At 36.9% G+C, this 24,823-nt stretch overlaps 1 protein-coding gene and 1 long non-coding RNA gene across 2 annotated transcripts in view; one reads left to right on the forward strand and one right to left on the reverse strand.

Moving 5' to 3' along the window:
• Positions 1–24,823, reverse strand: part of FMN2 (formin 2) — a 386,263-nt gene that overhangs the window by 18,236 nt on the left and 343,204 nt on the right. Inside the window, exon 16 of the mRNA XM_078441390.2 lies at positions 13,609–13,758. Coding sequence (XP_078297516.1) covers positions 13,609–13,758 — 150 coding nt within the window. The remainder of the gene's footprint in view (positions 1–13,608; positions 13,759–24,823) is intronic.
• Positions 1–24,823, forward strand: part of LOC144614954 (uncharacterized) — a 66,719-nt gene that overhangs the window by 15,548 nt on the left and 26,348 nt on the right. The gene's annotated exons all lie outside the window — the stretch shown is intronic.

Here is a 24,823-nt window from a genome sequence, read left to right on the forward strand (position 1 = left end):
AGGACTAGAGATTCTCACATGCAAACTTCTATTTCTGGCTATTTTAAATTCTAAATAAAGGTCTCTGATTCTGATAACAATTCTCATCTGTGGTTTTCTCCCACACCACCAAGCAATTTATTCAATTCTGACACAGAGATAGCATCAGATCCCACAGGTTAAGGCTCAGCTCCATAAGACTGCATGCCCCCCACCCCCATCCCTGCCTCACTTCAGATGTCTATAGCAAGAGCAGGTTACCACCTGTGCTTCTGACCCATGAGCTAGAGATGGAAGGTTCCAACAACCCCCTCCTTGGGTTCAATTAATTTGCTAGAACAGCTCATGTAGCTCAAAGAAATATTTACTTACTAGATCACCAGTTTATTATAAAAGGAAATAATTCAGGAAAGCCTGATGGAAAAGATGCATAAGGCAAAGTAGGTGGGTCCTTTGGGATTTTAGGAAGGCTTTATTACATAGGCATGGTTGATTAAATAATTGGCCATTGGTGATTGATGCATCTCCTCTTCTCTTGTCAGAGGTCAGGGGATGGGATGGAAAGTTCCAACACTCTAATCACAGGATTGGTTCCCTGGCCATCTTTAGGTGACCTAGGGGCTTTCCAAAAGTCACCCTATCACATAACAGAAGACATCTTTATAACTCTCATCACTTAGGAAATCGCAAGAGTTTTACAAACTCTGTGTCAAAAACTTGGCTGACGACCAAATATATATTTCTCATTACAAACCACAATATTGCAATGCCTATAAGACATGAATATTCAACATATTCTTTTGAAAAAGAGTGAATGACTACATGATCTAACTTAATTTTATGTTTTGTTATTTTTCAAAGTGATGGTAAATGCAGCCCAACCTTAAATGTCCATATTATAAAACAATAGAGAAATATTAATAGGGTTTAAATATATGGAATAAAGTACTAATTCATTAATAGGACTATAGAGTACTGTTTATTAAAAAAAAAAAAAAAACTAAAAATGTTGCATTTATATCATGTCTAATTACTGGGTCCTGCTACACATGATTATGACACAAGATCACCCCGATGGAATACTAAGTAAAGGATGCTACTGCCCCAGTTCTCCTAATTTGGTGGAGAGGAGGGTCATCTTTGGGTTAATGGAACTCAGGAGATCAGGCCCTCTCTACTATGACAGCCACCTTTACCTCCAGGGCACTCTCCCATCACCTCATCTCCCAACAACTCTCCAGAAGCACCCCAAGGCAGAATAACATCGTGAAACCCAGGAAGAGGTGGTAGTGACCTCATGACTGCGGGTCCACTCTGCTTGCAGCAAAACAGCTATGGCCTCCACTCCCACACCTAGAATTCTGTCCTCATGGAGACTACTACTTTCTGAAAATCATTATTTCATTATAAAAAGCCAGAAAGCTTGAGTCTGCTTAAGTATCCAAAGGACAGGGCAGGCCTACTTCCTAACTGCGCAGGATACCTCCATTCTCCTCCGAGCCTTAGTCTTTACTTTGCCAAGTATAACCATCAGTGAATTCCATACAATGCAGTAGGGGATGCAGCTCATGGTTGGAGAGGACTGTGTGCCCTTTCTGTGAATGCAGAAGTGGCATGACCTATGTAAGGCACAGCTATTCAAACGGGACTTTATATAGCTCAGCATCAAGTTTTAAATCATTCAAGGAAGGAATCTGTAAGGACACATACCAGCCTTTCTCCAGAGAGAGATCAATGAACTGTGGAGACATGTTGGCCAGGAATAGTTTCTTTCATCTAGATTTAGAGTGTGACACACGGGTACCAGTCTAACTGTTATTCCTAAAGGAAAGAGCAGTCTTTATAATCAATTGGAGGTGGAACATGGCCAGGGCTGCATGGGAGAGGATGGAGACAAAGCTGGTGGATTATTTAGAGCATGTTTAACATTATTCAACACGATACAATGACAGATGAACTTGATTAAATAAAGTTTTCAAGCTTAGAAAGACATCCAAGGCATCAAGGATCCTAAATGTTTTATTATAGATCTGACTCAGGAGACAAAAGCAAACTAAATCCAAATGGGATGAAATAAAATTAAAATGCTCATAGGTTTCATGTAAGACAACATTCAGAAAGAGTGAGCACACAAAACTTTGTGTATCTATATACTGATAATATTATAGTTATAATTAGAAAACCTAAATTGCAAAAAAGAATACCATTTCTGGAGTTATATTTAGATATAGTGCAGTTTCCTTTTTTTTTTTTTTTTTTTTTTGGTCCAGTAATATTATTAGTCTTAAAAATTGCAAAACCATAGGGGCACCTGGGTGGCTTAGTGAGTTAAGTGCTTGACTCTGGGTTTCGGTTCAGGTCATGATCTGGCAGTTTGTGGGTTCAGGACCCATGTCTGACTCCATGCTGCCGATGAAAAGCCTACTTAGGATTCTCTCCCTCTCTGTCTGTCCCTCTGCTCACTCTTTCTCAAAAACAAATAAACTTTAAATAATTGCAAAATCATAGCTCCTAAAACTCCAAGAGCATTAGAATTGGATATGAAATCATAATGTACATAAAATATGTATATACAATAATCTAAATGATGATTATGATGATTTATGATTTAAAGGTCCTTTTAAGGAGGAATAAATTGTAAACAACAGCTTTCTTTTCTTTTTTTTTTTACAATTTTTTTAATGTTTATATATTTTTGAGAGACAGAGTGTAAGCTGGGGAGGGGCAGAGAGAGAGGGAGACACAGAATCCGAAGCAGGCTCCAGGCTGTGCGCCGTCAGCACGGAGCCCGACGTGGGGCTCGTGAGATCATGACCTGAGCTGAAGTCGGATGCTTAAGCGACTGAGCCACCCAGCACCCCCACCAACAGCTTTCTATATAAACCAAAGAACCCAAGCTTATTATACCAACTTGCCATGATGATTGTTCAATCAATAGATACTTGAATTGACTGGAAATGCCAATATCCAAGACCACATTATAATTCTACAGCTAGTTCTTTGGCATCAACGTGGTTAGTCTTCACTGAGTGCCCACCGATCAGGAAGTACCCTATTATTTCTTCATCAAAAAAGTGCCTTCTTTCCCTGGGCTCAGATTCCATTCATGAACTAGTAGTTGCTTATGGCTCAAACTGCAAAGCGCCAATTGTTTATGACAAGCAGAAACAAACACCCTGAGCAGAACCTTGGCCAGAAGGCCTGTGGAGCGGGGTCCTGAATGAGCGCCCCAAAAGGCAAGAGAAGGACTAGGGCCATTACAGTGAGAGGGTGAAGGTTTAATTAGAAATGAGGCTTTACCCCACAGTAAACACAGACACATTTCTTTCCCTTTTATTTTCATTTATTTTAACCATCTATTATATCCCCTATTTTTTGTATTTATCACTTCTTTATCAGAAATACAGGCTGAGAAAACTTGACAATATGACTCCTATATAGATAAGATTTGAAAATGTTTATTTACAATAGATGAATAACTTCAAAATACATACACACATATACATACATAATATCTAATACATTGTGTGTATTTTTTAAAATTTTTTATTTTAAGTATGTTCCACGCCCAAAATGGGGCTTGAACTCATGACCCTGAGATCAAGAGTTGCATGCTCTAACTGACTGAGCCAGCCAGACACCCCATGTTGTGTGTATTTTTAACATGGCTTATGATTTCCTGAAATGGGTTTACACGGGAAAAGCACTGGCCCATTTCATCATTATAGAGTCAAGCTATTATAAACTAATCATCTGAATTAATGGGGATCTTTTTGATTTTGGAATGAGCTATGCAATTTCTTTTTTTTTTTTCACCGTTTTTACCAGCAGATTTATCTCTCAAATTTTGATTTATGTAATATTCATGTTAGTAGTCAAAAGATTTATTTTCCATGAATACATACTGAACTCTGAGGGCATAGGGGATAGATAGCCCAAGGGTGTACCAAGAAGGAAGACAAAGGAACTTTTTTGTTAGGACTTCAAAGCAATCAGCAGCTTAAACAGATCACTGAAGCTGGTGAGCACATCCAATTGTGGTCTGTTTTTATGCTTCGAACTCTAATGTGAGAATTCTACTTACCTTAAAAAAAACTTTAAACTTTTACTTTTTTTTAACTTTTTTTTTTTACCTTAAAAAAAAAAGCTTTACTGGGGTGCCTGATTGGCTCAGTTGGTTAAGCTTCTGACTTCGGCTCAGGTCACGATCTCGCAACTTGTGAGCTCCAGCCTCCTGTAGGGCTCCGTGCTGACAACACAGAACCTGGAGCCTTCTTCAGATTCGGTTCCCATCTCTCTCTGCCCCTCTACCACTCATGTGTGCTCGCATGTGTATACACACACACACACACACACACACACACCAAACACACACATACTTTCTCTCTCAAATATAAATAAAAATTTTTTAAAAAGCTTTACTGAGATATCATTAGCATACTATAAAATTTGGCCACTTAAAGTGGACAATACAATGTTTCTTTTAGTATATTCACAGGGTTGAGCAGCCATCTAATTTGAGAACATTCCATACTCCCAAAAGAAACTTCACTCGCCGTCCCTCCACACACAACTCTCCCCTCAACCCCCAACACAGCTAATCTACTTGCAGATCCTATATATTTGCCACTTCTGGACATTTCATATAAATCAAATCATACAATATATAGTCTTTTGTGACTGCCTTCTTTCATTTAGCCTAATATTTTCAAGGCTCATCCACAGTACAGCATTTATCAGTGCTTCATTTCTTTTTATTGCCAAATAATATTCCATTGTAATATTCACATTTTATTTATCTACTCATCAGTTGATGGACATTTGAGTTGTTTCCATCTTTTGGATATTATGAATAATGCTGCCATGACCACATGTGCAAAAGTGTTTGTGTGGACATATGCTTCTACTTCTCTTCGGTATAAACATAGGAGGGAGTTGCTGGGTCCCATGGTAACGCGACGTTTAAACTTCTGAGGGGATGCTTGACCGTTTTCCAAAGTGGCTGCAGTATTCTACATTGCTGTCAGCAATGTGAGACTCTCACAGGTACTCCTCATCTCCCCCAACACTTGTTATTGTCCACCTTTTTCTCGCCATCCTAGTGGGCATGTCTCTTTGTGGTTTTAATTCACATTTCCGTGATGGCTAATGATACAGGGCACCTTTTCATATGTTTTTTTTTTTTTTTTTTAATTTTTTTTTTTTCAACGTTTATTTATTTTTGGGACAGAGAGAGACAGAGCATGAACGGGGGAGGGACAGAGAGAGAGAGGGAGACACAGAATCGGAAACAGGCTCCAGGCTCTGAGCCATCAGCCCAGAGCCTGACGCGGGGCTCGAACTCACGGACCGTGAGATCATGACCTGGCTGAAGTCGGACACTTAACCGACTGCGCCACCCAGGCGCCCCACCTTTTCATATGTTTATTGGCCATTATACTTACTTTCTGAAGACCACTCTCCACCTGCTCCCTACAAAGACACTGAATAGTACCTAATTTTTTTGTATGTCCTTTATAAAAATACATATTCTTAAATTCCTTCAATACTGATCTCCATTCTTGGTTCCCTCCACACATACCTCTTACCCCTCCATTACACACACACACACACACACACACACACACACACACACACACTCAGCACATGCTTTCACAACTGATTCCTTTTAAAATTGGAGTTGGTGCTTTATCACGGTTGCTTCTAAATCTTAACCAGACTCCAGCAGCAAAACCAACTAAGTTAATTGCTATTTGTCAAACAAAATAACTACCAGCATGTCTTGGCCTAACCTTTGCTTCAAATCTTTCGTAGAGACCAATACCTAAAACACTGCGGAGACAATCTCTTCCATCTTTACCTCTCATGACTAGTCCCTGATTATCCATTATTTACTTTAGAATTCCAAACTTTTAAGAAGCACTTTCCATTTCTCTAAAACTTCATTTGCACTACTGGGAACAGAGGTGGTGTCAGAGTGGAATCCTGAAGGAAAGCAGGTGGAATTCTTTGTTTGAAGAGGTCAGAGTCAGCATGGAGAATATCATAGTGGGAATGAACTGCGGGAGCCTCTTGCTTCTTACATTTTTCACTACCTTAAAAATCCAGGCTCTAGTAGAAGCCCACACAAACCTAAGAATTTGTTAATTTGATATTGTACAAATCTAACATATCTAGACCTCCTCATCCACTAGATTATAATTGTGATATTGTTTGAGAATATCCTAACGAAAGTTAAAGTGACCCCTTAAAAATACCATCTTGCTTATGAAGGATCAGCTTGTGTAAGAATTGTTTTCAGCCCATATAAGCTACACGATGTTATTTTTTCATGGGTAATTTAAAATATCTACGCCATGAAGTAATTTTGATCCAAAATGGTTTCACTACAAACTTTGCTAGGACATCAAAAAATATTTTTAGCAAATGCTGAAGAAAAATTAATAATTGCTCAGTTAACTTCACAAGCCTTTACAAACTTACTGGAAGGTACAACAATGTTTATATAAATCCTTTTTAAAGCAAAAATATCTTTGGACAAGCTACTTTCTTGGCTTGGTCCTGATATTCTGATGGGGAGCTGGAACCAGAAACTGTAAGGGTGAGTTTCTTCCGTTTTTTAACATGAGGCTTTTGAGAAAGGTTTTTCCAAGATTTAAAAAACATCTCTTGGAACATGGCAAGGACAAGAAATGTGAAGATCTTTTTCATAATGTTTACCTTATGATTTTAAATCATTCTTGGAGAACAAAGTTTTAGAAAGTATATTTCTGATATCCAGGGGGTCACATCTTTTTCCCCAACCTTTTCTTTGGAAATCATTTTAAGATAGAAAGAGAAAGTTTGCATTCTTGATCTCTAACATCCTGGCTAACACCAACTTGTCAGTATATGAGCTTAGACTTACAATTTTCTGACCCTCTATAGCTGGTACAGGCTGCAACCTGCAAATAGCAAGTTCGTATTACATGAATCACATCAGGTTATTCCTTTTTTTAAAAATCCTTTTTGATGACTTTCTATTGCGCGCACAGTAAGAGTTAATCTCTTACCATGATCTCCAAGAGACTAAATGATCAGGCCCCTGCCTATCTATCAAATTCATCTATTGACCTTCATCTTTCTTGGAGTGCACCCAATCTTTTTTGCCATGTTGTCTGGAACTTCCTACATCTCTGCCTGGCAGGGTCACACACAATGTGTTGCCCCTTACCACCCTGCCCTTTCACATAGCTGCTACCTCAAATTCTTTAGGTATCAATATAAATGTTGCCTCTTCGAAACGGCTTCCTCTTACCACATTTTAAGGCACATCTTCAAAAATGGTTCATTATTTTCCTCATGTTACTTATTTCAACCTGTAATTTAAAACTGTGCTTACTTTTTTATTGTCTGCTTCTCTACTAAAGTGTAAGATCCATACAGCCAGAAAAATTGCACAGCACACAGGACATAAATAATTTTGAATAACTAATAAATAAATGAATCATCTATTATGTCTTAATGCATACTAATTACTCCTTTGGCGAATATAGATTACCTTCCCTATACATTCTCAGGCTCCATTAGCCACAATTCTGACTCTTGTCAATTGTTGTACTAAAGCTTCTGCTATAGAAAGTCAGAAGTAGGAAGAGAATTTCCTTATGTGTTGTTTCTCTAGACATTGACGCCTGAGTTAAAGGAGAAAATGGTTGGCCAAATTTATTTAATGCTGCACTGCAACAATGCAGTAAAAGAGGCAATTTCACTTAGGTATCCAACAAATACATTATTACATAACAATAAACCTTCTTTCCTTAACTCTATTCTTCAAGTATATTTTTCAAATACTTTGAAAATGGTCACTTTCTTCTACCCTAATAACCTCGTACTTAAATCTGAACATATAGCTCACTTAAATATAAATTATGGAAACAGGAATGTTAACATGGCATGAAGTGCTCTCCAATTTAATGCATAACCTTCTAAAGCCAAGCATTCAAATCCTTTTCCTCTAATTACAAATTTCAGCTGGGCAGAAACCAGACTTGATTGCCACATGCTTGTGCAATTAGAGGAGTGGTTATCCTTTCTCCTGGTTCATCAAAGACTACCTGTCTCAAAATAAAATAAACCGGTAAATTAAGTTAGACAACGTTTTAAACACCACCCTTACTAACGCCACAACTGATTTATTAAATTAAAATGTCTTAAGCCAACTAAAAATAAAATTATGATAGGCCACACTGCACACTATGGTGTTTGAGGCCCAGTTGCCTCGAATGGCCTTACTTCCATGGACTCCCTGTGAACATCCATTCCTACCTCCAAACTGCCTGTTAAAAGTCCTCTGGACAGAATTAACCCTTCACCCCTGCCCCCAGTTTCTCCACCACATATACCACCACACCCATGCTAGGCTTTAGGTCAACGAAGACAGGACCTTCACCACATGGACATGAACGTCTCCTGTGCATAGGAAAAACTCCATATGGAAGGACAGGATAATCACAAATAGCTTCACATAGTTATACAGCTGAAGCCTGCCTGAACACTGAATTCCGCTTACAACAGAGCAAAGTGAGAAGTGAAGTTGCTTTGGGCCCCATTGTCTTCTCCCAGGACCACAGTCCCATCAGGGTCAAAAAGCACATGTATTCCCAATCAATCTGTACGTCTTTCCTCTAATTAATATAGCTCTTGTTGTCCAAGCTCCTCAGGGCCTCATTGGTGGCAAGGTAACACTGATGCTACCGTCTTCCTGAAAATAAGAGAAGGACTGTCCATTTCCTGACATATTAGCAATATGCTCTGTGAGGCCTTTAGGGAGATGTTTGGCAAAATAAATATTGGTTTATTCCCCCATCTTCTGGAGATATCCAAGCTCAATTTTTTCAATTATTTTTCACATATTTTGTGCTGCTCCGTGATAACAAGTCTAGATTTCTTACTGACAATTGTATATGCCTACTTCCAAGTATATATATAAAAAAACACTTTTTCTAAATCATGACAAAACTAATAGGTCAGTTGTCTAAAAGCATCAAAACAGGAATTCCTTTGTGTATCATGATGAAAATAGGAGGGATAGACTGTGTGAACATTCTCAAACAAAAGTTCACCCTTCGACTCAGAATCAAGATGTTTTACCTAACCAAAAACTGAGTCACAAAAATGCCTTGCATTTATGAATATGTTCTTGAGATGCTTAACATGCCTTATCAATATGTTACAAGTACCTTATAGATAGTCATGATCAGGATATCATTTATATTAAATGATGGAGAAACATCCATTGAGCATTTGGCATATAGACACTGTGCTATATACTCTAAATATATTATCTCATTTAGTCTACACAATAACACTGCAAAACAATAAGGTATTGTTAATTCCATTTTGCAGTTTTGGAAACTATGACTTTCTATGAGTAGGCTGTTAAGTGAAAGAGCTAACTCAAAAATCCTCATGTGTTCCAAACCACATCAATTAGAAAGAGAGCAGACCTTTTTGAGACCTTTCACAGATGTGTAGAAATTCACCATTTCTAGAAATATATTTACTTACTCATATGAGTCATCAGGAAAGAGCCAGAAAATACAAAGTTACTACCACTCTATACTCAGAACCAAATAGAAACGATGGGATAAGAAATATTTTTACAGGCCTAACAACCTTAAAGATATTATTCAATCTATGAATTCCAAATTAGATGAAGGAAAACTGGATCAGAAAGCAAACATTCAATCACATTATGAAACCATTGTTCAGATTTTTTCTACCATGCTAAGACATTCTGCTAATTATACAGATTATTTTTAAAGGCTTAATAAATTTGGGGTAGTATATTTAATTTTTTGGAAACTGTTCTTCTCTAACTCCAGTGACTGCTGTGAAGGAAACTGTCAATCATGGTACCCCTCCTCTCTGCCTGTACAACTGGGTCTGTGAACTATTTTACTAACTATGGTACCCCACGCCTGATCCAGAGCTGGGCACAGCTCATCTGGAGTTCTTCCTTGGAATTATTCTAGATGCTGGAGAGTGCTCTCACCTACTGGGTTGTGAGAATGTGAGTCATGCCTATGACCTATGGTCATGGGACCACCCTTAAATAAACAGCCTTGCTTGGAAACTAGACTAAACCACAGAGAGTGGTGGCAGGGGAATGAGAAGGGGAGAGCATGAGAGTAAGAGACAAACAGAGGATAAGGAAGGAGGAGGAGGAAGAAGAGGAAAGAGGATATTTAAGAAGACAGTGAGTGACAAGCACAGACATACCTGGCTAACCCCCACAGACTGCAGTTAAAATTTCTGTATTCAGAAATCTACACACAAGTTCCATCCCTGCCCTTCTGTGGTTTGACTGTCTAAACAAAGTCTTTCCTTTTGTTTAAGGTTTTTTGAAATTTTTTTCTACTTATAATGATAAACTTACGCTATGGAAGAAAGCATGTTCATTACTCATAAGCAAATTCCTATTCCTGTGTCTGTGTCAAATACAATGATGTAACAAGTCAAATCGGCAAATATTTATGGAGACCATAAGAGGGAAAAGGCATTGTGGCTTAGTGACAGTGAGAGCTACAGCAAAAATGGAGACACAAAACATCTCTTTGGTGAATAAAGACTAAAATGCAAATACCACAACAGTTACGGTATAAAATAAAAACAGACACAGCATTAGGCATTATCAATGTATGAAATTGACTGAATAAAATATGCAGGTAATAAATACAGGGTACCAAGGAGGGAACAATCAGGTTAGAGAACAACATTCCATTTTAAGCCTCTGTCGTGCTCTGTGAAGTTCTACTCTGAATGACACAGACTGAACCAGCAGTGTAACACCCTTAACTGACCACATCCCGTTTCCTATCAATGTCTGAGGGTATGAAGCATTCCTAAAATATCCTTCTATTTATCTACAGAAAATATGATACAAGGCTTACACCAGGACAAGGCTGGCTTCATGGGTGTTGTTTGTGCACTTTTGGAAGTGCTCTGTGCTTGGTTCAATGCTTTGCTGTCTTGAAATTTTTAAATAATTTTTATAACAAGGGGCCCCCCACATTTTCATTCTGTACTGTTTCCTGGAAATTGTGTCACTGGTCCTATACTAATGAAAGAGACACATTTTCTACAAATGAGTCAGACCAATGGTCTTCCTTATCAAAACAACAGCATTTGCTGGGTAGGATAATATATTTCGGAAGTTAAAGGGCAAAGAAGCACTCACTCACTTGCCACATATTCCTTAACCTTCTATTAAAAGCAAATTATTTTGAAAAAATGAGAAGTCTGCAGTGAAGAGCAGTTATAATCTGCCAATTCACAACACTGTCATCAAGTGGTGAGCGAAGTCACCAAATGTTGCATCAGAAAGCAAAATCATCAAGGGTTGGGTAAAAAAGCCATGGTACAGGGGCACCTGGGTGGCTCAGTCAGCTGAGCGTCTGACTCTTGGTTTCAGCTCAGGTGAAGGATCTCACAGTTCATGAGATTGAGCCCTATGTCCAGCTCTGTGCTGATAGTATGGAGCTTGCTCTCTCTCCCTCTCTCTCTGCCCCTCCCCTACTCATTGGAGCACATTCTCTCCCTTTTTCTCTGTCTCTCTGTAAATAAATGAAGAGTAAAAAAAAAAAAAAAAAGGCCACAGTAGAGTCCTAGGGCATGACAAGCACAGGATGAAGGACAAAAGAAGCATCTGGTTCGTTTATGAGATACCTAGCGAAGAAAAGCTAGTTTGGGTCATGTTAAATGCACACAATATCACAGAACAGTGGATTGGTAGCAACAGTGACCCCTAGAGACACAGCTCTACCTCACAGAGCACAGGCTAGATGAGACCGAGTATCACTGGGAAGTTGTGCAACTGAATTAGTCAGTCTCAACAGTTCCTCTGAGACGGCATCTCACCAGCTCCTGTAGAGGCATGCAGAGTAAAGGCAAGCTACAATGAGAGTGGGTACCTACCTTCTTGTCTCAGGATCCCTAAAAGTAGCACCATAGGACCCTGCCAGCCTTCTGAGATTTACTTATTTCTTTGATATGCTATCAGAACACCTACTCCAAAACTATAGCTCCATCCATCCCGTCTCATTGACACCTACCTCTCATCATTTCCACCCTCGTTAAGGAGTCCAGCCCCAGCCATCAAACAAATGGCTATACACGGTGAAATACTCATCTGTTTGATTTGTACACTCATGTGACTGAGGTGTCGGCCCTTTTCCAGGGGAACGAGTTGACATTAGTGATGAAAAGAGGCCTGTGGCGAACCAGTGAGGGACCTGGAGGGGAGTTGTAGGTAATGTGCCGAGGTCAAAAGAAGACTCCTTTTTACAATTTTCCAAACTGACAGGGTTTGCTTGGTAATTTTTTTTCTGAAAAGATAATATATAACTAAGTCTGAAGGGAATGAATGATGGTTTAAATGGGCTTGTAGTTTAGGAATTACCTCTCCTATCTATCTCACCTGTATGGACTTTTGACTAAATTGCATCTTTTATGTTAACCCATAATGATGGACTTTGAAGTAGACTTTAGAGTGGATGTTTAAAGTGTTTTACTTCTGTTCAAACCACTCTCTTTTTCCATCTACTATTCATTGAGGTATACTTTCTTCTATGATAAAGCTATGGAATCTAAGTGATGCATATGAGTTGGCATTCATAGCATAGTCTATGTGCTCAGTAAATGCCAGCAATTAATTTCAACTGACTTAAGGATATATCAGAATCTACTTATATATGAAAACTAGGTAGATAATCATGGTTTTGTATGTAAAGAGGACAAGAAGCAGAAATTGTGGAATTTTGTGGTATGATGAACAAAGTCCCTTAGGATATAAGTTTCCTGAAGATCTAAAGCAAAGTCATTGTTAGTGCAAGGATATTGGAAAATATACTAATTGGTTCAGTATTAGGATTTGGTTTACAGGGCTGATTATGTTTCTTTCCATTCTCCCACTAGACCCAGCTATTTAGGGCTGCTGTCCTGGGAGGGCTAGCTTTCCTCCTGAATTAATATTCAATATGCCTCTATGGAATATCATAATTAGTGACAGAGACTTTATTTTATGTACTTAAGAAATTTCCCTTCATTCCTGAAAAAATTTACTTTAGGAAATGTAGTATAATTCTACAAGAATCTTGAAAGATATTTTAAAAATATTGATCATCTGTTTCTTGGTGACACTGGGCAGAAATTTTAATACAAATGGTGAAATTTCAACAATATATCATGAATTGAGCAAAAACAAAAGAAAAATGAGTCATCTTACCTTTGTAGTCTTTGCTATTGGCCTTTTGAGGTGAGTAGGTTTATCATCTCAGCAAGGTTGTTCCACTCCACTTACATGATCTGCTTTTGTGTGGTTTCCTCATCAGAGAAGTTGTTTTACCAGACAGTGGTCCTGGCAAACCATCTCCTCAGCTATTCTCTGTAGCATCATAGCCTCTATGCCAACCCTTCTTACTCAAACTGCAAATTTTGCCAAATCTCAGCACCCTGTTAGACTTGATATTCCAGGTTGAAGGCCATCTAATTTTTCATTCAGGCTATAAAACTTGGCAACCCCAGTGGTGTCACACCTAATAAAATACCAGTTTTAAAATGCCATTGTGCAAATGAAAAAAAACCTACCTTTCTTGTAGAATGAGTTTGTTCTCTTTCTTCCAAAAGTCTTTAAAGTCAGAGCTGAATTCATGCCAGATACTGAAGAAAACATTTGGGGACACTTCCTTCTCTCCAATTTTTGGTTTCATGAAGAAATAGGCTGTAGTCTCCAAAAAGCTGTCAGAGCACACACACACACAAGCATAAAAGCTATGATTACTTTCCAATATGGGATATTCTCTCTCCATCCAAATGTTGATTTCATTCATGTGCAGTTATTATTACCATGAGAACTCAAAATTCCGAAGCATCAACAGTGGTCTCCTACGGTTTCATGTTAGAGTTTTGGATACAGATGGTAGCAGCTGATAAGAATCCTGCATATACTGATAACTATGCCTGGTCCAATTCCATTTTCAAAGTTAATCACCAAGTGCCTGACATATTTCAGAAATAAACCCTGTACTCGAGCTGGGACCTACTGAAAGTAGTGGGTCTATAATTTTTTCCAACACTAAAAAAATGAAATATCAGCCATTTGTCCCCAAACTAATATGTATTCTATATGTATTTAATATCACTACATACATTTTGGCTTCCTACACTGTCAGGGAAAGAAGAAAGTGAGTTCCAGAAAATGGTGACAGGTGTCCCATCAGATCATGGCAATCTCACTGAGTGGATACCAATATGGCAGCCAGTACTGTGACAGTAGACTGACAGTGCCACTCTTCAGAAGGTGGTGCTTAAAACTACAACTACATGAAGCTCAGAAGAGTTTCAAAAGGCCTGATTGACAGAGAACATACAACTAATAAATGGTAGATTTAGAACTCCCCAAAGTCTTCTGTTCCCATAAAAAATGCCCTGAAAAGGACCTAGGCCAACAAAACTGATAATGTCATAGAGAAGAGACGTGGGCAGCTGGTCAGAGTATGGCCAGAGTTGCTGCAAAAAGAAGTGACGTTCCAATAACCTTTGCCCCTCTTCCCTTTCTTCCCCCACTTTGGTAGTGGGCAAGCATTAATGCTGATACACAAAGACCAAGTCTGATTTACTATGAAGTAAAAATTTCTAAGGCAACTTGATTTTACCATATTGTATTGTTTAAGAATATGTGTACACCCATACATACATTAACACACATCTGGGTATGTATTCAGTTTGTCATATAGCTGACTTCAAATCCCTATCCTGAAAAAAAATACGAAAAATATCTCATTGAGATGAGCATTAATAAAATGAGATGCGCAAGGTGAATCTGCTCAGAAGATAAAGGGGACTGAGCATCACACACAAAATCAAGAATTCCCAGCCACCTTAAGAGTTACCAGAGGGCTAGTCTGTATTGTTTTTAAACTCGCCTTAAAGTGGTCTCTGAGCAGCAAGATTCCCAGGGACACCAGCATTTCGATTCTGGGATGACAGAATTTAGATACAGATTTAGATTCAGATTTAGATTTACATTTACATTTAGAGATGAGAGCAATTTTTTGCTCAAATGTGTAACTCCTGGGAATCCTATATTTCTTCCTAGTTAGCCTAGTAGGAAAAATGACGCAGGAAAGAAAGTCAATTCTGAGAAAGAGTCAGGCTGTGAAGGGGATATTGTATCTGAGAATCTGGCTGCTGTGAGCTATGGTAATGACATCAGGATACCTCCACAGGAGGTACTGATGGCATGAAGACTGCCAGGAGAGTGACAGCAGGGAGCAAGAGCAGTCTAAGACATATCTGGGTCATATTTTATTAAAACTGATAACATATATACATACTTCCCTCCTGGGAAAACTGGTAATTCTCCTTATATGCCTAAAGACTATTTATGACCTATATGGCAGAAATCAGGTCTCAAATCCTTGACTATCCACTTATTCTTTTCCATCATTTCTCAGTATTTAGGCTTTGTAAAATTTATTACAGACCAAGCCAGTCTACTTGGGCAGACATATCTAAGTTTTAATAGTTGGTTCATCTGTTCAGCCACTTACAACATTTTGAAAGTTCTATCATGAGGCAGCATGGTATGAAGGAAAGAATATAGGATTAAGAATAGGAAGACATAGGATATTGAATCTCGACTATCTATACGAGCAAACCATTTCACGTCATCTGACTCAGCTTTTTCACCTATAAAATAGTGAATGTCATAAGCAATTTAATTCGAAAGAACATTAATTTTCAAAGTGTTTGTTAAATGTTTTAACACAGAAAAAACTTACTTTGTATTGCATATTATTTTAGATTACATATATTCTATATTAAATATTAAGAAATATAAATATATATTTACCAAATATTTTCTCTAAACTGTATTAATTGAATTCAGGTTGATTTATTAATAAAATCTTATGTGATCATGTTCCCTGCTATTTTTGAATTATTGGCATGCAGAGAGGTTTGCGATACTAGTAATAATTATTCTAATCATTGAATAATTTTCCCTTGGCTTTGTCCTAAATTGCCTACATAGCTTTAAGAAGATAACAATTTTTGAATTTCAGTTTTGAGGTTTTAGTTTCTTCATCTGTAAAGTGGAGGGTATGTCTGCTTTTCTATATATTATAAAGATTAAATGAAAAGTACTTGCAAGTTATAAACTAAAATAGAAATATATGTATTAACTTTATAAGGAGCAAGCATTTTTCACTAAAAACATTCTATACACAAAACTTAATAAATTTGTGGGGCATATTAGTATCTTACTATTGAATTAAAGTCAGTGTGAAATTGCTGAACAGAATGATTCCCAATGATGACAACCTATGTACTTAGTCATTTCTTTGGAAGTGGCCACAGTGAAAGACAAGTGTCACCTAAGTATGACACAGAGAGTAAAGAATTACCTCAGGACCACAAATGCTGTCCCAACTCTATTCAACAACCCCACATCCTAGAATAAAGCATAAGCACTTTTCAAAACCAACCAAACAAATGATAGGCAAAAATTTCTACAAGTGATCAGAGTATACCAGAGGTATTTTTGGTTATATAATCCTGTCGATATTAGGTGGCATTCAGCTAATCCAAACTTAAATAACATGAAAGATACCCATTTGGTTGATGGGTGGAAGGGATAGATTGTATTCTTTCTGAATTATCCTTTTTTTCCCCTAAATCTGAATCCAGGAGGGTCCCATCCACCATACGGCAATACAGGAACACAAAAGAATGTGGGCATTTTATCTGGGAGCTTCATCACTACTGGCTGCTCTGTGAGGCTCTCTCGAAATAACTGTGACACGCTAGGAGCCAGTAGTGAACAGAACTGTAGTTATCACACTAAGAGAATATAGCAATCATAGTAAAAGACAACTTCAGAGGTCACCAAAAATCAAGAGCCCTGTAATCAGGATTCTTAAATAGCCCTTTCTGGAAAAGATCAGTACTACACTTCTTTTACTACAAACATGGTACAAATATACTGCTCTGCAATACAATTGAGGTAGCCACAGAGTTCTGAAAACATAGCTCCAGCAGAATTGTTTTGAAATTTCTCTGAATCCTCACATAAAAACAGAGAAAGCAACTGAGATATTAAAAATCAAAGCTAATAGGAAAATATCTGCAAAAACACTGTGTCCAATATCACCACAAACTTCAAAATGCAAACAGGTGGGGGGCATCTGGGTGGTTCAGTTGATCACACCTCCAACTTCAGCTCAGGTCATGATCTTGTGGTTCGTGGGTTTGAGCCCAGCGTAGGGCTCTGTACTGACAGCTCAGAGTCTGGAGCCTGCTTCAGATTCTGTGTCTCTCTCTTTCTCTGCCCCTCCCCAGCTCTGTCTCTCTCTCTCTCTCTCAAAAATAAATAAACATTAAAAAAAATTAAATGCAAACAGGTGGGACAAACCACTGACAACACAAAACCCAATTCATAACATCATCTGTATAGGAGGAGGCAGAGGAAAATAATAGAGGGACCCTTAAAAACAGAAGAACCCCTGAATCACAAACAGGCACTCTTAAAAAGTGTTAAGGGCCAGTCTGAGGATTGCAGCTGAAATTGGAAGGGGTTTTACACATTTTAACTCATGGAAGAGGAGAAAAGATCTAGAGTAAGTACTGAAAAGGATGGGAACAGTCTGCAATACATGAAGTCTTAGTACTAACCAAGAGAAACTCCCTCTTATGGCAAAGCTCTGCATTGATAGAAAATGCTGGGAGTAGATGCAAATTGTGCAGGATAAACACAGGGACAAAGAAAATAGAAAATGCAGATACATTAGAGAGGAAATTTTGCAGGCAATATTTTTGTTTCATTCTTTTTTGCCATTGTGCACAAGCAACAAAAGAGAAATCTCTAGAACAGTGAAACTACTAAAGCTATCCTCATTCATCTCTTCATCCTAAAAGTTCAGTAAAAATAATTTCATATAAAAATGAGGAGAAAAATATCGGGGCAGAAAAAAGTATGCCACTCAAACACTAAGCATAGCCATGTTGATGTGGTTTTATTATCAGAGAAACAGACTTCAAGACAATATTATTACAGCATGATTTCATAATGATAAAAACATCCCACTTTCAGAAAGACGTAACAATCCAAAAATATGTATGCATCTAATAAGAATTTCAAAATACATGAAGGAAAACCCACAAAACAAAAAGGGAAAAGAGGTAAAACCTTCATCATAATTGTTTATTTTAACATCTTTTCTCAGTAATGGACAGAACTACAAAAAAAAATCACTAAAGGATATATAAGCTGTGAATATTATCCACAAATTGACCTAATTCACTTTTACAGAACACTGTAATCAACAATTAGAATATATGAGAGCATATGAAAACCTTCACCAACACAGATCAGATACTGAATCATAAAAGAAGTCTCAATAAATTTCAAAGGACTGAAATTATCCAGAATATGTTCTCTGACCATAGTGGCTTTAAATTATGAAAAATTTAAAATGGTATATCTAGGAAATCTTCATTCTGGAAATTAACTAAACTGCTATAAATAACCCATGGGTCAAAAAAGTAATCACACACACACACACACATTCACAAAAGAAATTAGAAAATATTTCAAACTGACTAAAATTGAAAACATAGATATCAAATATATATTTGGGAGCAGATAAAGCAGTGCTTAGAAATTTGGAAGTTTAAAATATCTATAATTAGAAAAAGTACTTATAATTAGAAAAATAAAGGTATAAAATGAATAATGTAGGTATCTACCTCAAGAAGTTAAAGAGAATCAAATTAAACTTGACTAGACAGAAGAATGAAAATAATAAGAACACAAAACAAAGAAATAGAAAAGAAACATTACAGAAAATTAACAAGACCATGAGCTGAATTACTGAAAAGTTTAACAAAATTGATAACCCCCTACCAAAGTTGATAAAGAAAAACAGAGAAAACACAAATCACCAGTCCCATAGATGCAAGTGGTGTTATCATCATAGACCATACAGGCCCTAAAAGCATAATATGAGATATTATCAATAATTTTATGCCAAAATCTATTAAAAATTGAAATTACTTTCAATTTTTAATGAAGTTTTAATAAATAATTTTTTATAAACTCGTAATAGAAAATACCCCTTTCCAAATACTTGCAGTCCAAATTGTTTCACAGGTGCATTAACAAACATTTAATGAAGAAATAATGCCAATTTAACACTAACTCTTTCAGAAAACAGAGAATGAGGGCACACTTGTCAACTCATTTTATGAAGCCACCATTACTCTGATGTTAATACCAAAAACCAAAAACATATTAAGCAATCACTGTAACCTGTCACATTAGCAGAGTAAAGAAGAAAAGCCAAATGATTATTTCAATAAATGAAGAAAAAGAATCTGAAAAAACTCAACTAATTCATTATTTCAAAAGAGGAAAAATTCTCTGCAAGATAAGAAGGCTTACACAATTAAATAAATGACATCTGTGAAAAGCGTCTAGCTGACATCATACTCAAAATTATATATGCTATATGATTCCATTTATTTTTTTTATTTTTTTTTAAATTTTTTTTTAACGTTTATTTATTTTTGGGACAGAGAGAGACAGAGCATGAACGGGGGAGGGGCAGAGAGAGAGGGACACACAGAATTGGAAGCAGGCTCCAGGCTCTGGGGCATCAGCCCAGAGCCTGACGCGGGGCTCGAACTCACGCACTGTGAGATCATGACCTGAGCTGAAGTCGGATGCCTAACCAACTGAGCCACCCAGGCGCCCCTATATGATTCCATTTAAATGAAATCTATGTATATACAAAATTAATCTATGTTGATAGAAGTAAAAATAATGATTGTCTCTTCACAGAGGTGTGAGGTAAACAGACTGAGGCAACAGAGCTGTTTTAAATCATGTTTGAATGGTAATTACTCATTGAACTTGTTTTATTGTATAAATTTTGCCTCAATTAACAAAAAAGCAAGTTAGAAAAACAAAAAAGAGAGAAAGAAGGAGAGTGGGAAAGAATGAACTGAAAGGAGACTGTGATTAAGTCCTATGTTTAGTAGTTTTTTTTATTTTAAGTTTATTTATTTATTTTGAGAGAGAGAGAGAGAGAAAGGAAGAGAGAGAGAGAGAGAAAATGAGAACTGGGGAGGGGCAGAGAGAAGGAGAGACAGAATCCCAAGCAGGCTCCACACCATTAGTGCAGAACCTGATGTAGGGCTCAAACTCACAAACCAAGCCGAGATCAAGAGTAGATGCTTAACTGACTGCACCACTCAGGTGCTCCTATTTAATAGCTATTAAAAGAAAAAAACAAACCAGGGATAAAATAATGGCTCTGCAGACCAGTGGGAACATGCCAGAGACAGGCTTATAAACAGATGAAAATTATTGGCTAATATTTCAAGATATGCTAAATGAAATTAATAAAATGATAGAAGCTATAATAAACATAATTCAAAGTAGAAAGACTCAGAAATGAGATGGTAGGATTTAGTAAAGAACCATGAAGTTTTAAATATTTCACACATGAAGACTGGACCAGAAGTAACAAGAGTTAATAAGATCAATACATCATTTGTTAATAGAAATAAAGATAAAATGAAAGAAATATTGGGGTGCTTGGGTGGCTCAGTCAGTTTGGCATCTGACTTCAGCTCAGGTCATGATCTCACTGCTCATGAGTTCGAGTTCCACGTTGGGCTCTGTGCTAACAGCTCGGAGCCTGGAGCCTGCTTAGGATTCTGTCTCTCTCTCTCTCTCTTTGCACCTCCCCTGCTCATTCTCTGTCTCTCTCTCTCAAATATAAAATAAAACATAAAAATATGTTTTTAAAAAGAAATAAAAATTTAAGAACAAAGAGAAATGAAGAAAAAAAAGAGAAAGTTACAAATATAAAAGACAAGACAGCCCCATAAGTGTATTATAAAAGCCTCTACAAAAGATAACCAAAGCAATGGCATGGAATACATATTTAAAAATATGACTCAAGAACACTTTTTAGAAATAAATAAAAGTATTTGGTGCTACATGTTAAAAGGGCATGCCAATAGTCAACTCTGAGACATATTCTAGTAAAAGTATTATATTTAAAAAATAAGAAAAAAGAAAAATAATCCTTTGGTCATCATGCAAAAAAAAAAAAAAAAAAAAGTCCCTAACAAAGGAAAAAAAACTTAACTATCACCATATATTTAGACAATATCCTATGTCAGAAGACAGTGGAATAATATTTAAGATACTAAAGACAAAAAGAGTCAACCAAATATTTTATACCCAACCAAACTAACTTTTGTTTACAAAGGGTGCAGGAGAACTATTTTCAGTTTGAACAAATGGAAGAAATATTGTTCTAATGACAATTATCGAAGAATCTACTAGAAAATGAGATTCAGGAAGTCAAGATACAGAAGAGACACTGATATAAGGATTGGCAGATCAGGTTTCTCAACATGGAAAAAGACACACGATGTTAAATCTTACAGTTAAGAACACTGCCCTGAATTTGAACTGCAAGTGTTGGTATGAACTAACAATGTACTTTAATTCCAGCTCTGTCTACTAACAGGTATAGTCACAGTACTAATTCAATACCAACTATACTAGCACCCAGATCTGTGATCTCCAAAGACCATTCTAAATAATGGACCCAGTTCTGCTTGAAGAAATAGCTCAGTCCAGCACTGGGGAAAATGTACAAAATGAACCTGGAATGTCCTATCAAAGAAGACAGTAAGAAAGCTCATATACAGATAACTCAGAAGTGAACTTAAAGATGGAACATTTTGTATATTAGAAAGAATAATAACTGCAAAGGACTGAAATACCTAAAAATGCATTTGATTCAATGAACTCATCATAATGCTTAATACTTTCAAAATATATTTGCTTACTGTTAGAAGATGCTAGAGAACCAGTTATTATTTTGAAAACTGGAAAACTAAGGAAATATAACACATTTCCTCAATGAACCATACCACTGAATGGCTCTATGCCAAATGAGGGAAACATTTTCTTTTATAACTGAGAAAAATGACAACATGCCACAATTTTACAGTTCCTTATAAATTAATGCACCGAGACATTGATTATCAAAGGCTGGTATATCACAAAAAAAGACAATCAAGTACTTCCATTTGGTAGAACACACCACAACTTGCAAAATAATTCTGCCAAAATATTCAGACCTAAAAGTGACCAAGTGTCTAGAGCTATTTACTAATCTGCAAGAAATATGGGGCAGAGGATCTTGATTACCTGCATTAGTAGGATAAAATCAGTTAATTTGGAGAAACACTATAGAACTTCTATGGACTGAATGTGTCCAAAATTTTCATATGCTAAAGACCAAATTCTCAATGTAATGGTATTTGGAGATGGAACCTTTTGGAGATAATTAGGTTTAGATGAGGTATTGAGAGTATAGCCCCTATGATGAGATTAGTGCTCTTATAAGAAGAAGAAGCCAGAGCAGAGCTAATCCCACCCCCAGTCTCTGCCATGTGAGGACACAACAAGGTGACAGCTGTCTACAAGCCAGGAAGAGGGCCCTCACCAGACACCAAGTCTGCTGTCACCTTGATCCTGGACATTACAGCTTCCAGAACTGTGAGAAATAAATGTTTATTGTTTAAGCCATCCACTATATGGTATTTTGCTGTTATAGCTAGAACTAAGATAAGAAAAGATGATCTAGTTTCCTCAATAAATAAATTTCAAGGGGAAAAAGTGTTGGAGGGCACACTATTATAAATACTTAAAAGGTATTGTCTAATTATAATGGTTTAAATTTCTTTATACCCTGTTTCAAACAAACTGTAACAAATTACAAACATTTATAATACATATGAACTCACTAGACTTTTGAAAAGAGACGGAGTATTTTGTGACATTAGGAATTCTTCTTGTTATTATTTTTAGGGGTAAAAGTAATTGTGTTTTTTAAAGTGGATCTTTTAGAGATACCTACTCAAGTATTCACAGATAACATTACATCTGTTGAGGATTTGCTTCAGAAATACTCTGGGAGGGGCAAGTTGGTACAGGGGTCTAGATGAAACCAAATTGGTAATTGCTGTAGTTGGGTGATAACTACATGGTGGGTCAGTGTACATTCATTACTTTTGCACGTTTTAACTTTTCAATAATGAGGATTTTTAAAAATTACAAATGCACACGCAGGGCTAATAGAAAGAATTAATGGCTATAATCACCTAAAATGGCATTCTAGAAATATTTTTAAAAGACTAGAACACTGCTTGAAAGACCTCGAGTGGATATTGTTTTTGACTATGAGTGATGTTCCACAGATAAAACAGCTTTGATTTCCTTATTTGAAAATGGGCCACACCACCAAATAAGAATTATATTCTTTCAAACTTCTCATCTGTTTTTAAGGCAGTTGTCCATTTGGGAACTGTGCACATAAAGAATGTCTCAAAACTTGGTTTTTATTACAACCAAAAGAGGTGCTAGTAATTATCCTAAAATAGCATTTTCTTGCCACAAGTTATGATCTATATGGAGACGCATGTTTTGCACAAATGAAATATTTAAAGATAATATAGTCTGTTATTGCTATCAGTTATTTCCCATCTCTGAACAGAATTTACTGCAACTCAAGCACTATATAAAACCTTGAATTTAAGCCCAACAATTTTAGTGGCACTTACTCTGTTGAAGTTCTAGAAAAGGGCACTATTGCTTTCATTTAATTCATCAGTGAACAGGTAGTAACTTTGTGCCAGATACCACAAACGGCAGAGCAAAGATATTAAAGCAAAATGCAATCTCTATTCAATTCCTTCCTTGAGGAATATTTCCGTTGGGTTAACAAATAAACAAGTCAAGGTACTGAACAAAGCAATTCGCTATGTTATGCCTCAGGTTTATAGGCTTCTGGACATTTACTGATGCTCTCAGAATTCAATCACTCTGAACAGCCGCTCTATCAAATACATGCTTCAAGAAGGATAAACTCTTCTCTGATAATGTTTAGGAAATGTTCAAATATTTATTCTTCAACAACCTGAAAGCATGTCTAAAACGACAGAAGAGAGGACTTTTTGGTATGTGGCTGGGTGTTTCAGAAATGATCCCAGTTGCAGAAAAAAAGACGCATCCACAAGAGCAATCCAGAATGAGTAATCTAAAGATAGGTTGATTTTCAGAGTCATCAGTATTCTTACTGACTGATGTCAGAGAGGCTTTCCACTCCAATTAACATAATACTACTGCATCATTTGTGTCCACTGGCTGCTTGCTCCCATCCACCTGGCCTCATAGGCTGTGGCATTCAAATTCTGCACTTTCTCATCTGCTTGTAATGCTCCTTAATCAATATCCACATGGCTGCCTCTCATCTCTTTAAGATCTTTGCTCAAACCTTACCTCCTCAAATGAGACTGTACATTTCACCAAAGAAAAATAGGAACACTGGACTCCCCTAATATATCTGCTTTATCTTTTTCTATGGCACTCCCTGCCATCAGTGGTCTTCCTCCTCTAGAATTTATCCTCTATGAGGGACATTTTTATCTTTTATGTTCATTGCTTTATCCCTAGCATCTGAACAGTGTCTAGCACACAGCAATTGTTTGGTCAATATTTGCTTAAAGAATGATTCTCTGCTAACAACTGGGCTAGACAGTTCTAGGTAAAAAAAACAAAACAAAACAAAAACCAAAAAACAAACAAACAAAAAAAACCCCTCCGAGTTTTAGAAACTTGGTAGTAGACAAAAATCTGTTAGGCCTTTTATAGCCTGACATTAAAAAACAAAGGCTTTGAATTGGAAGGACCAAGATTTAGTTCTGGCTCCACCCA

The sequence above is a fragment of the Panthera onca genome, chromosome F1 (genome assembly GCF_046562875.1).
Source record: "Panthera onca isolate mPanOnc1 chromosome F1, mPanOnc1 haplotype 2, whole genome shotgun sequence".
Taxonomy (NCBI): domain Eukaryota; kingdom Metazoa; phylum Chordata; class Mammalia; order Carnivora; family Felidae; genus Panthera; species Panthera onca.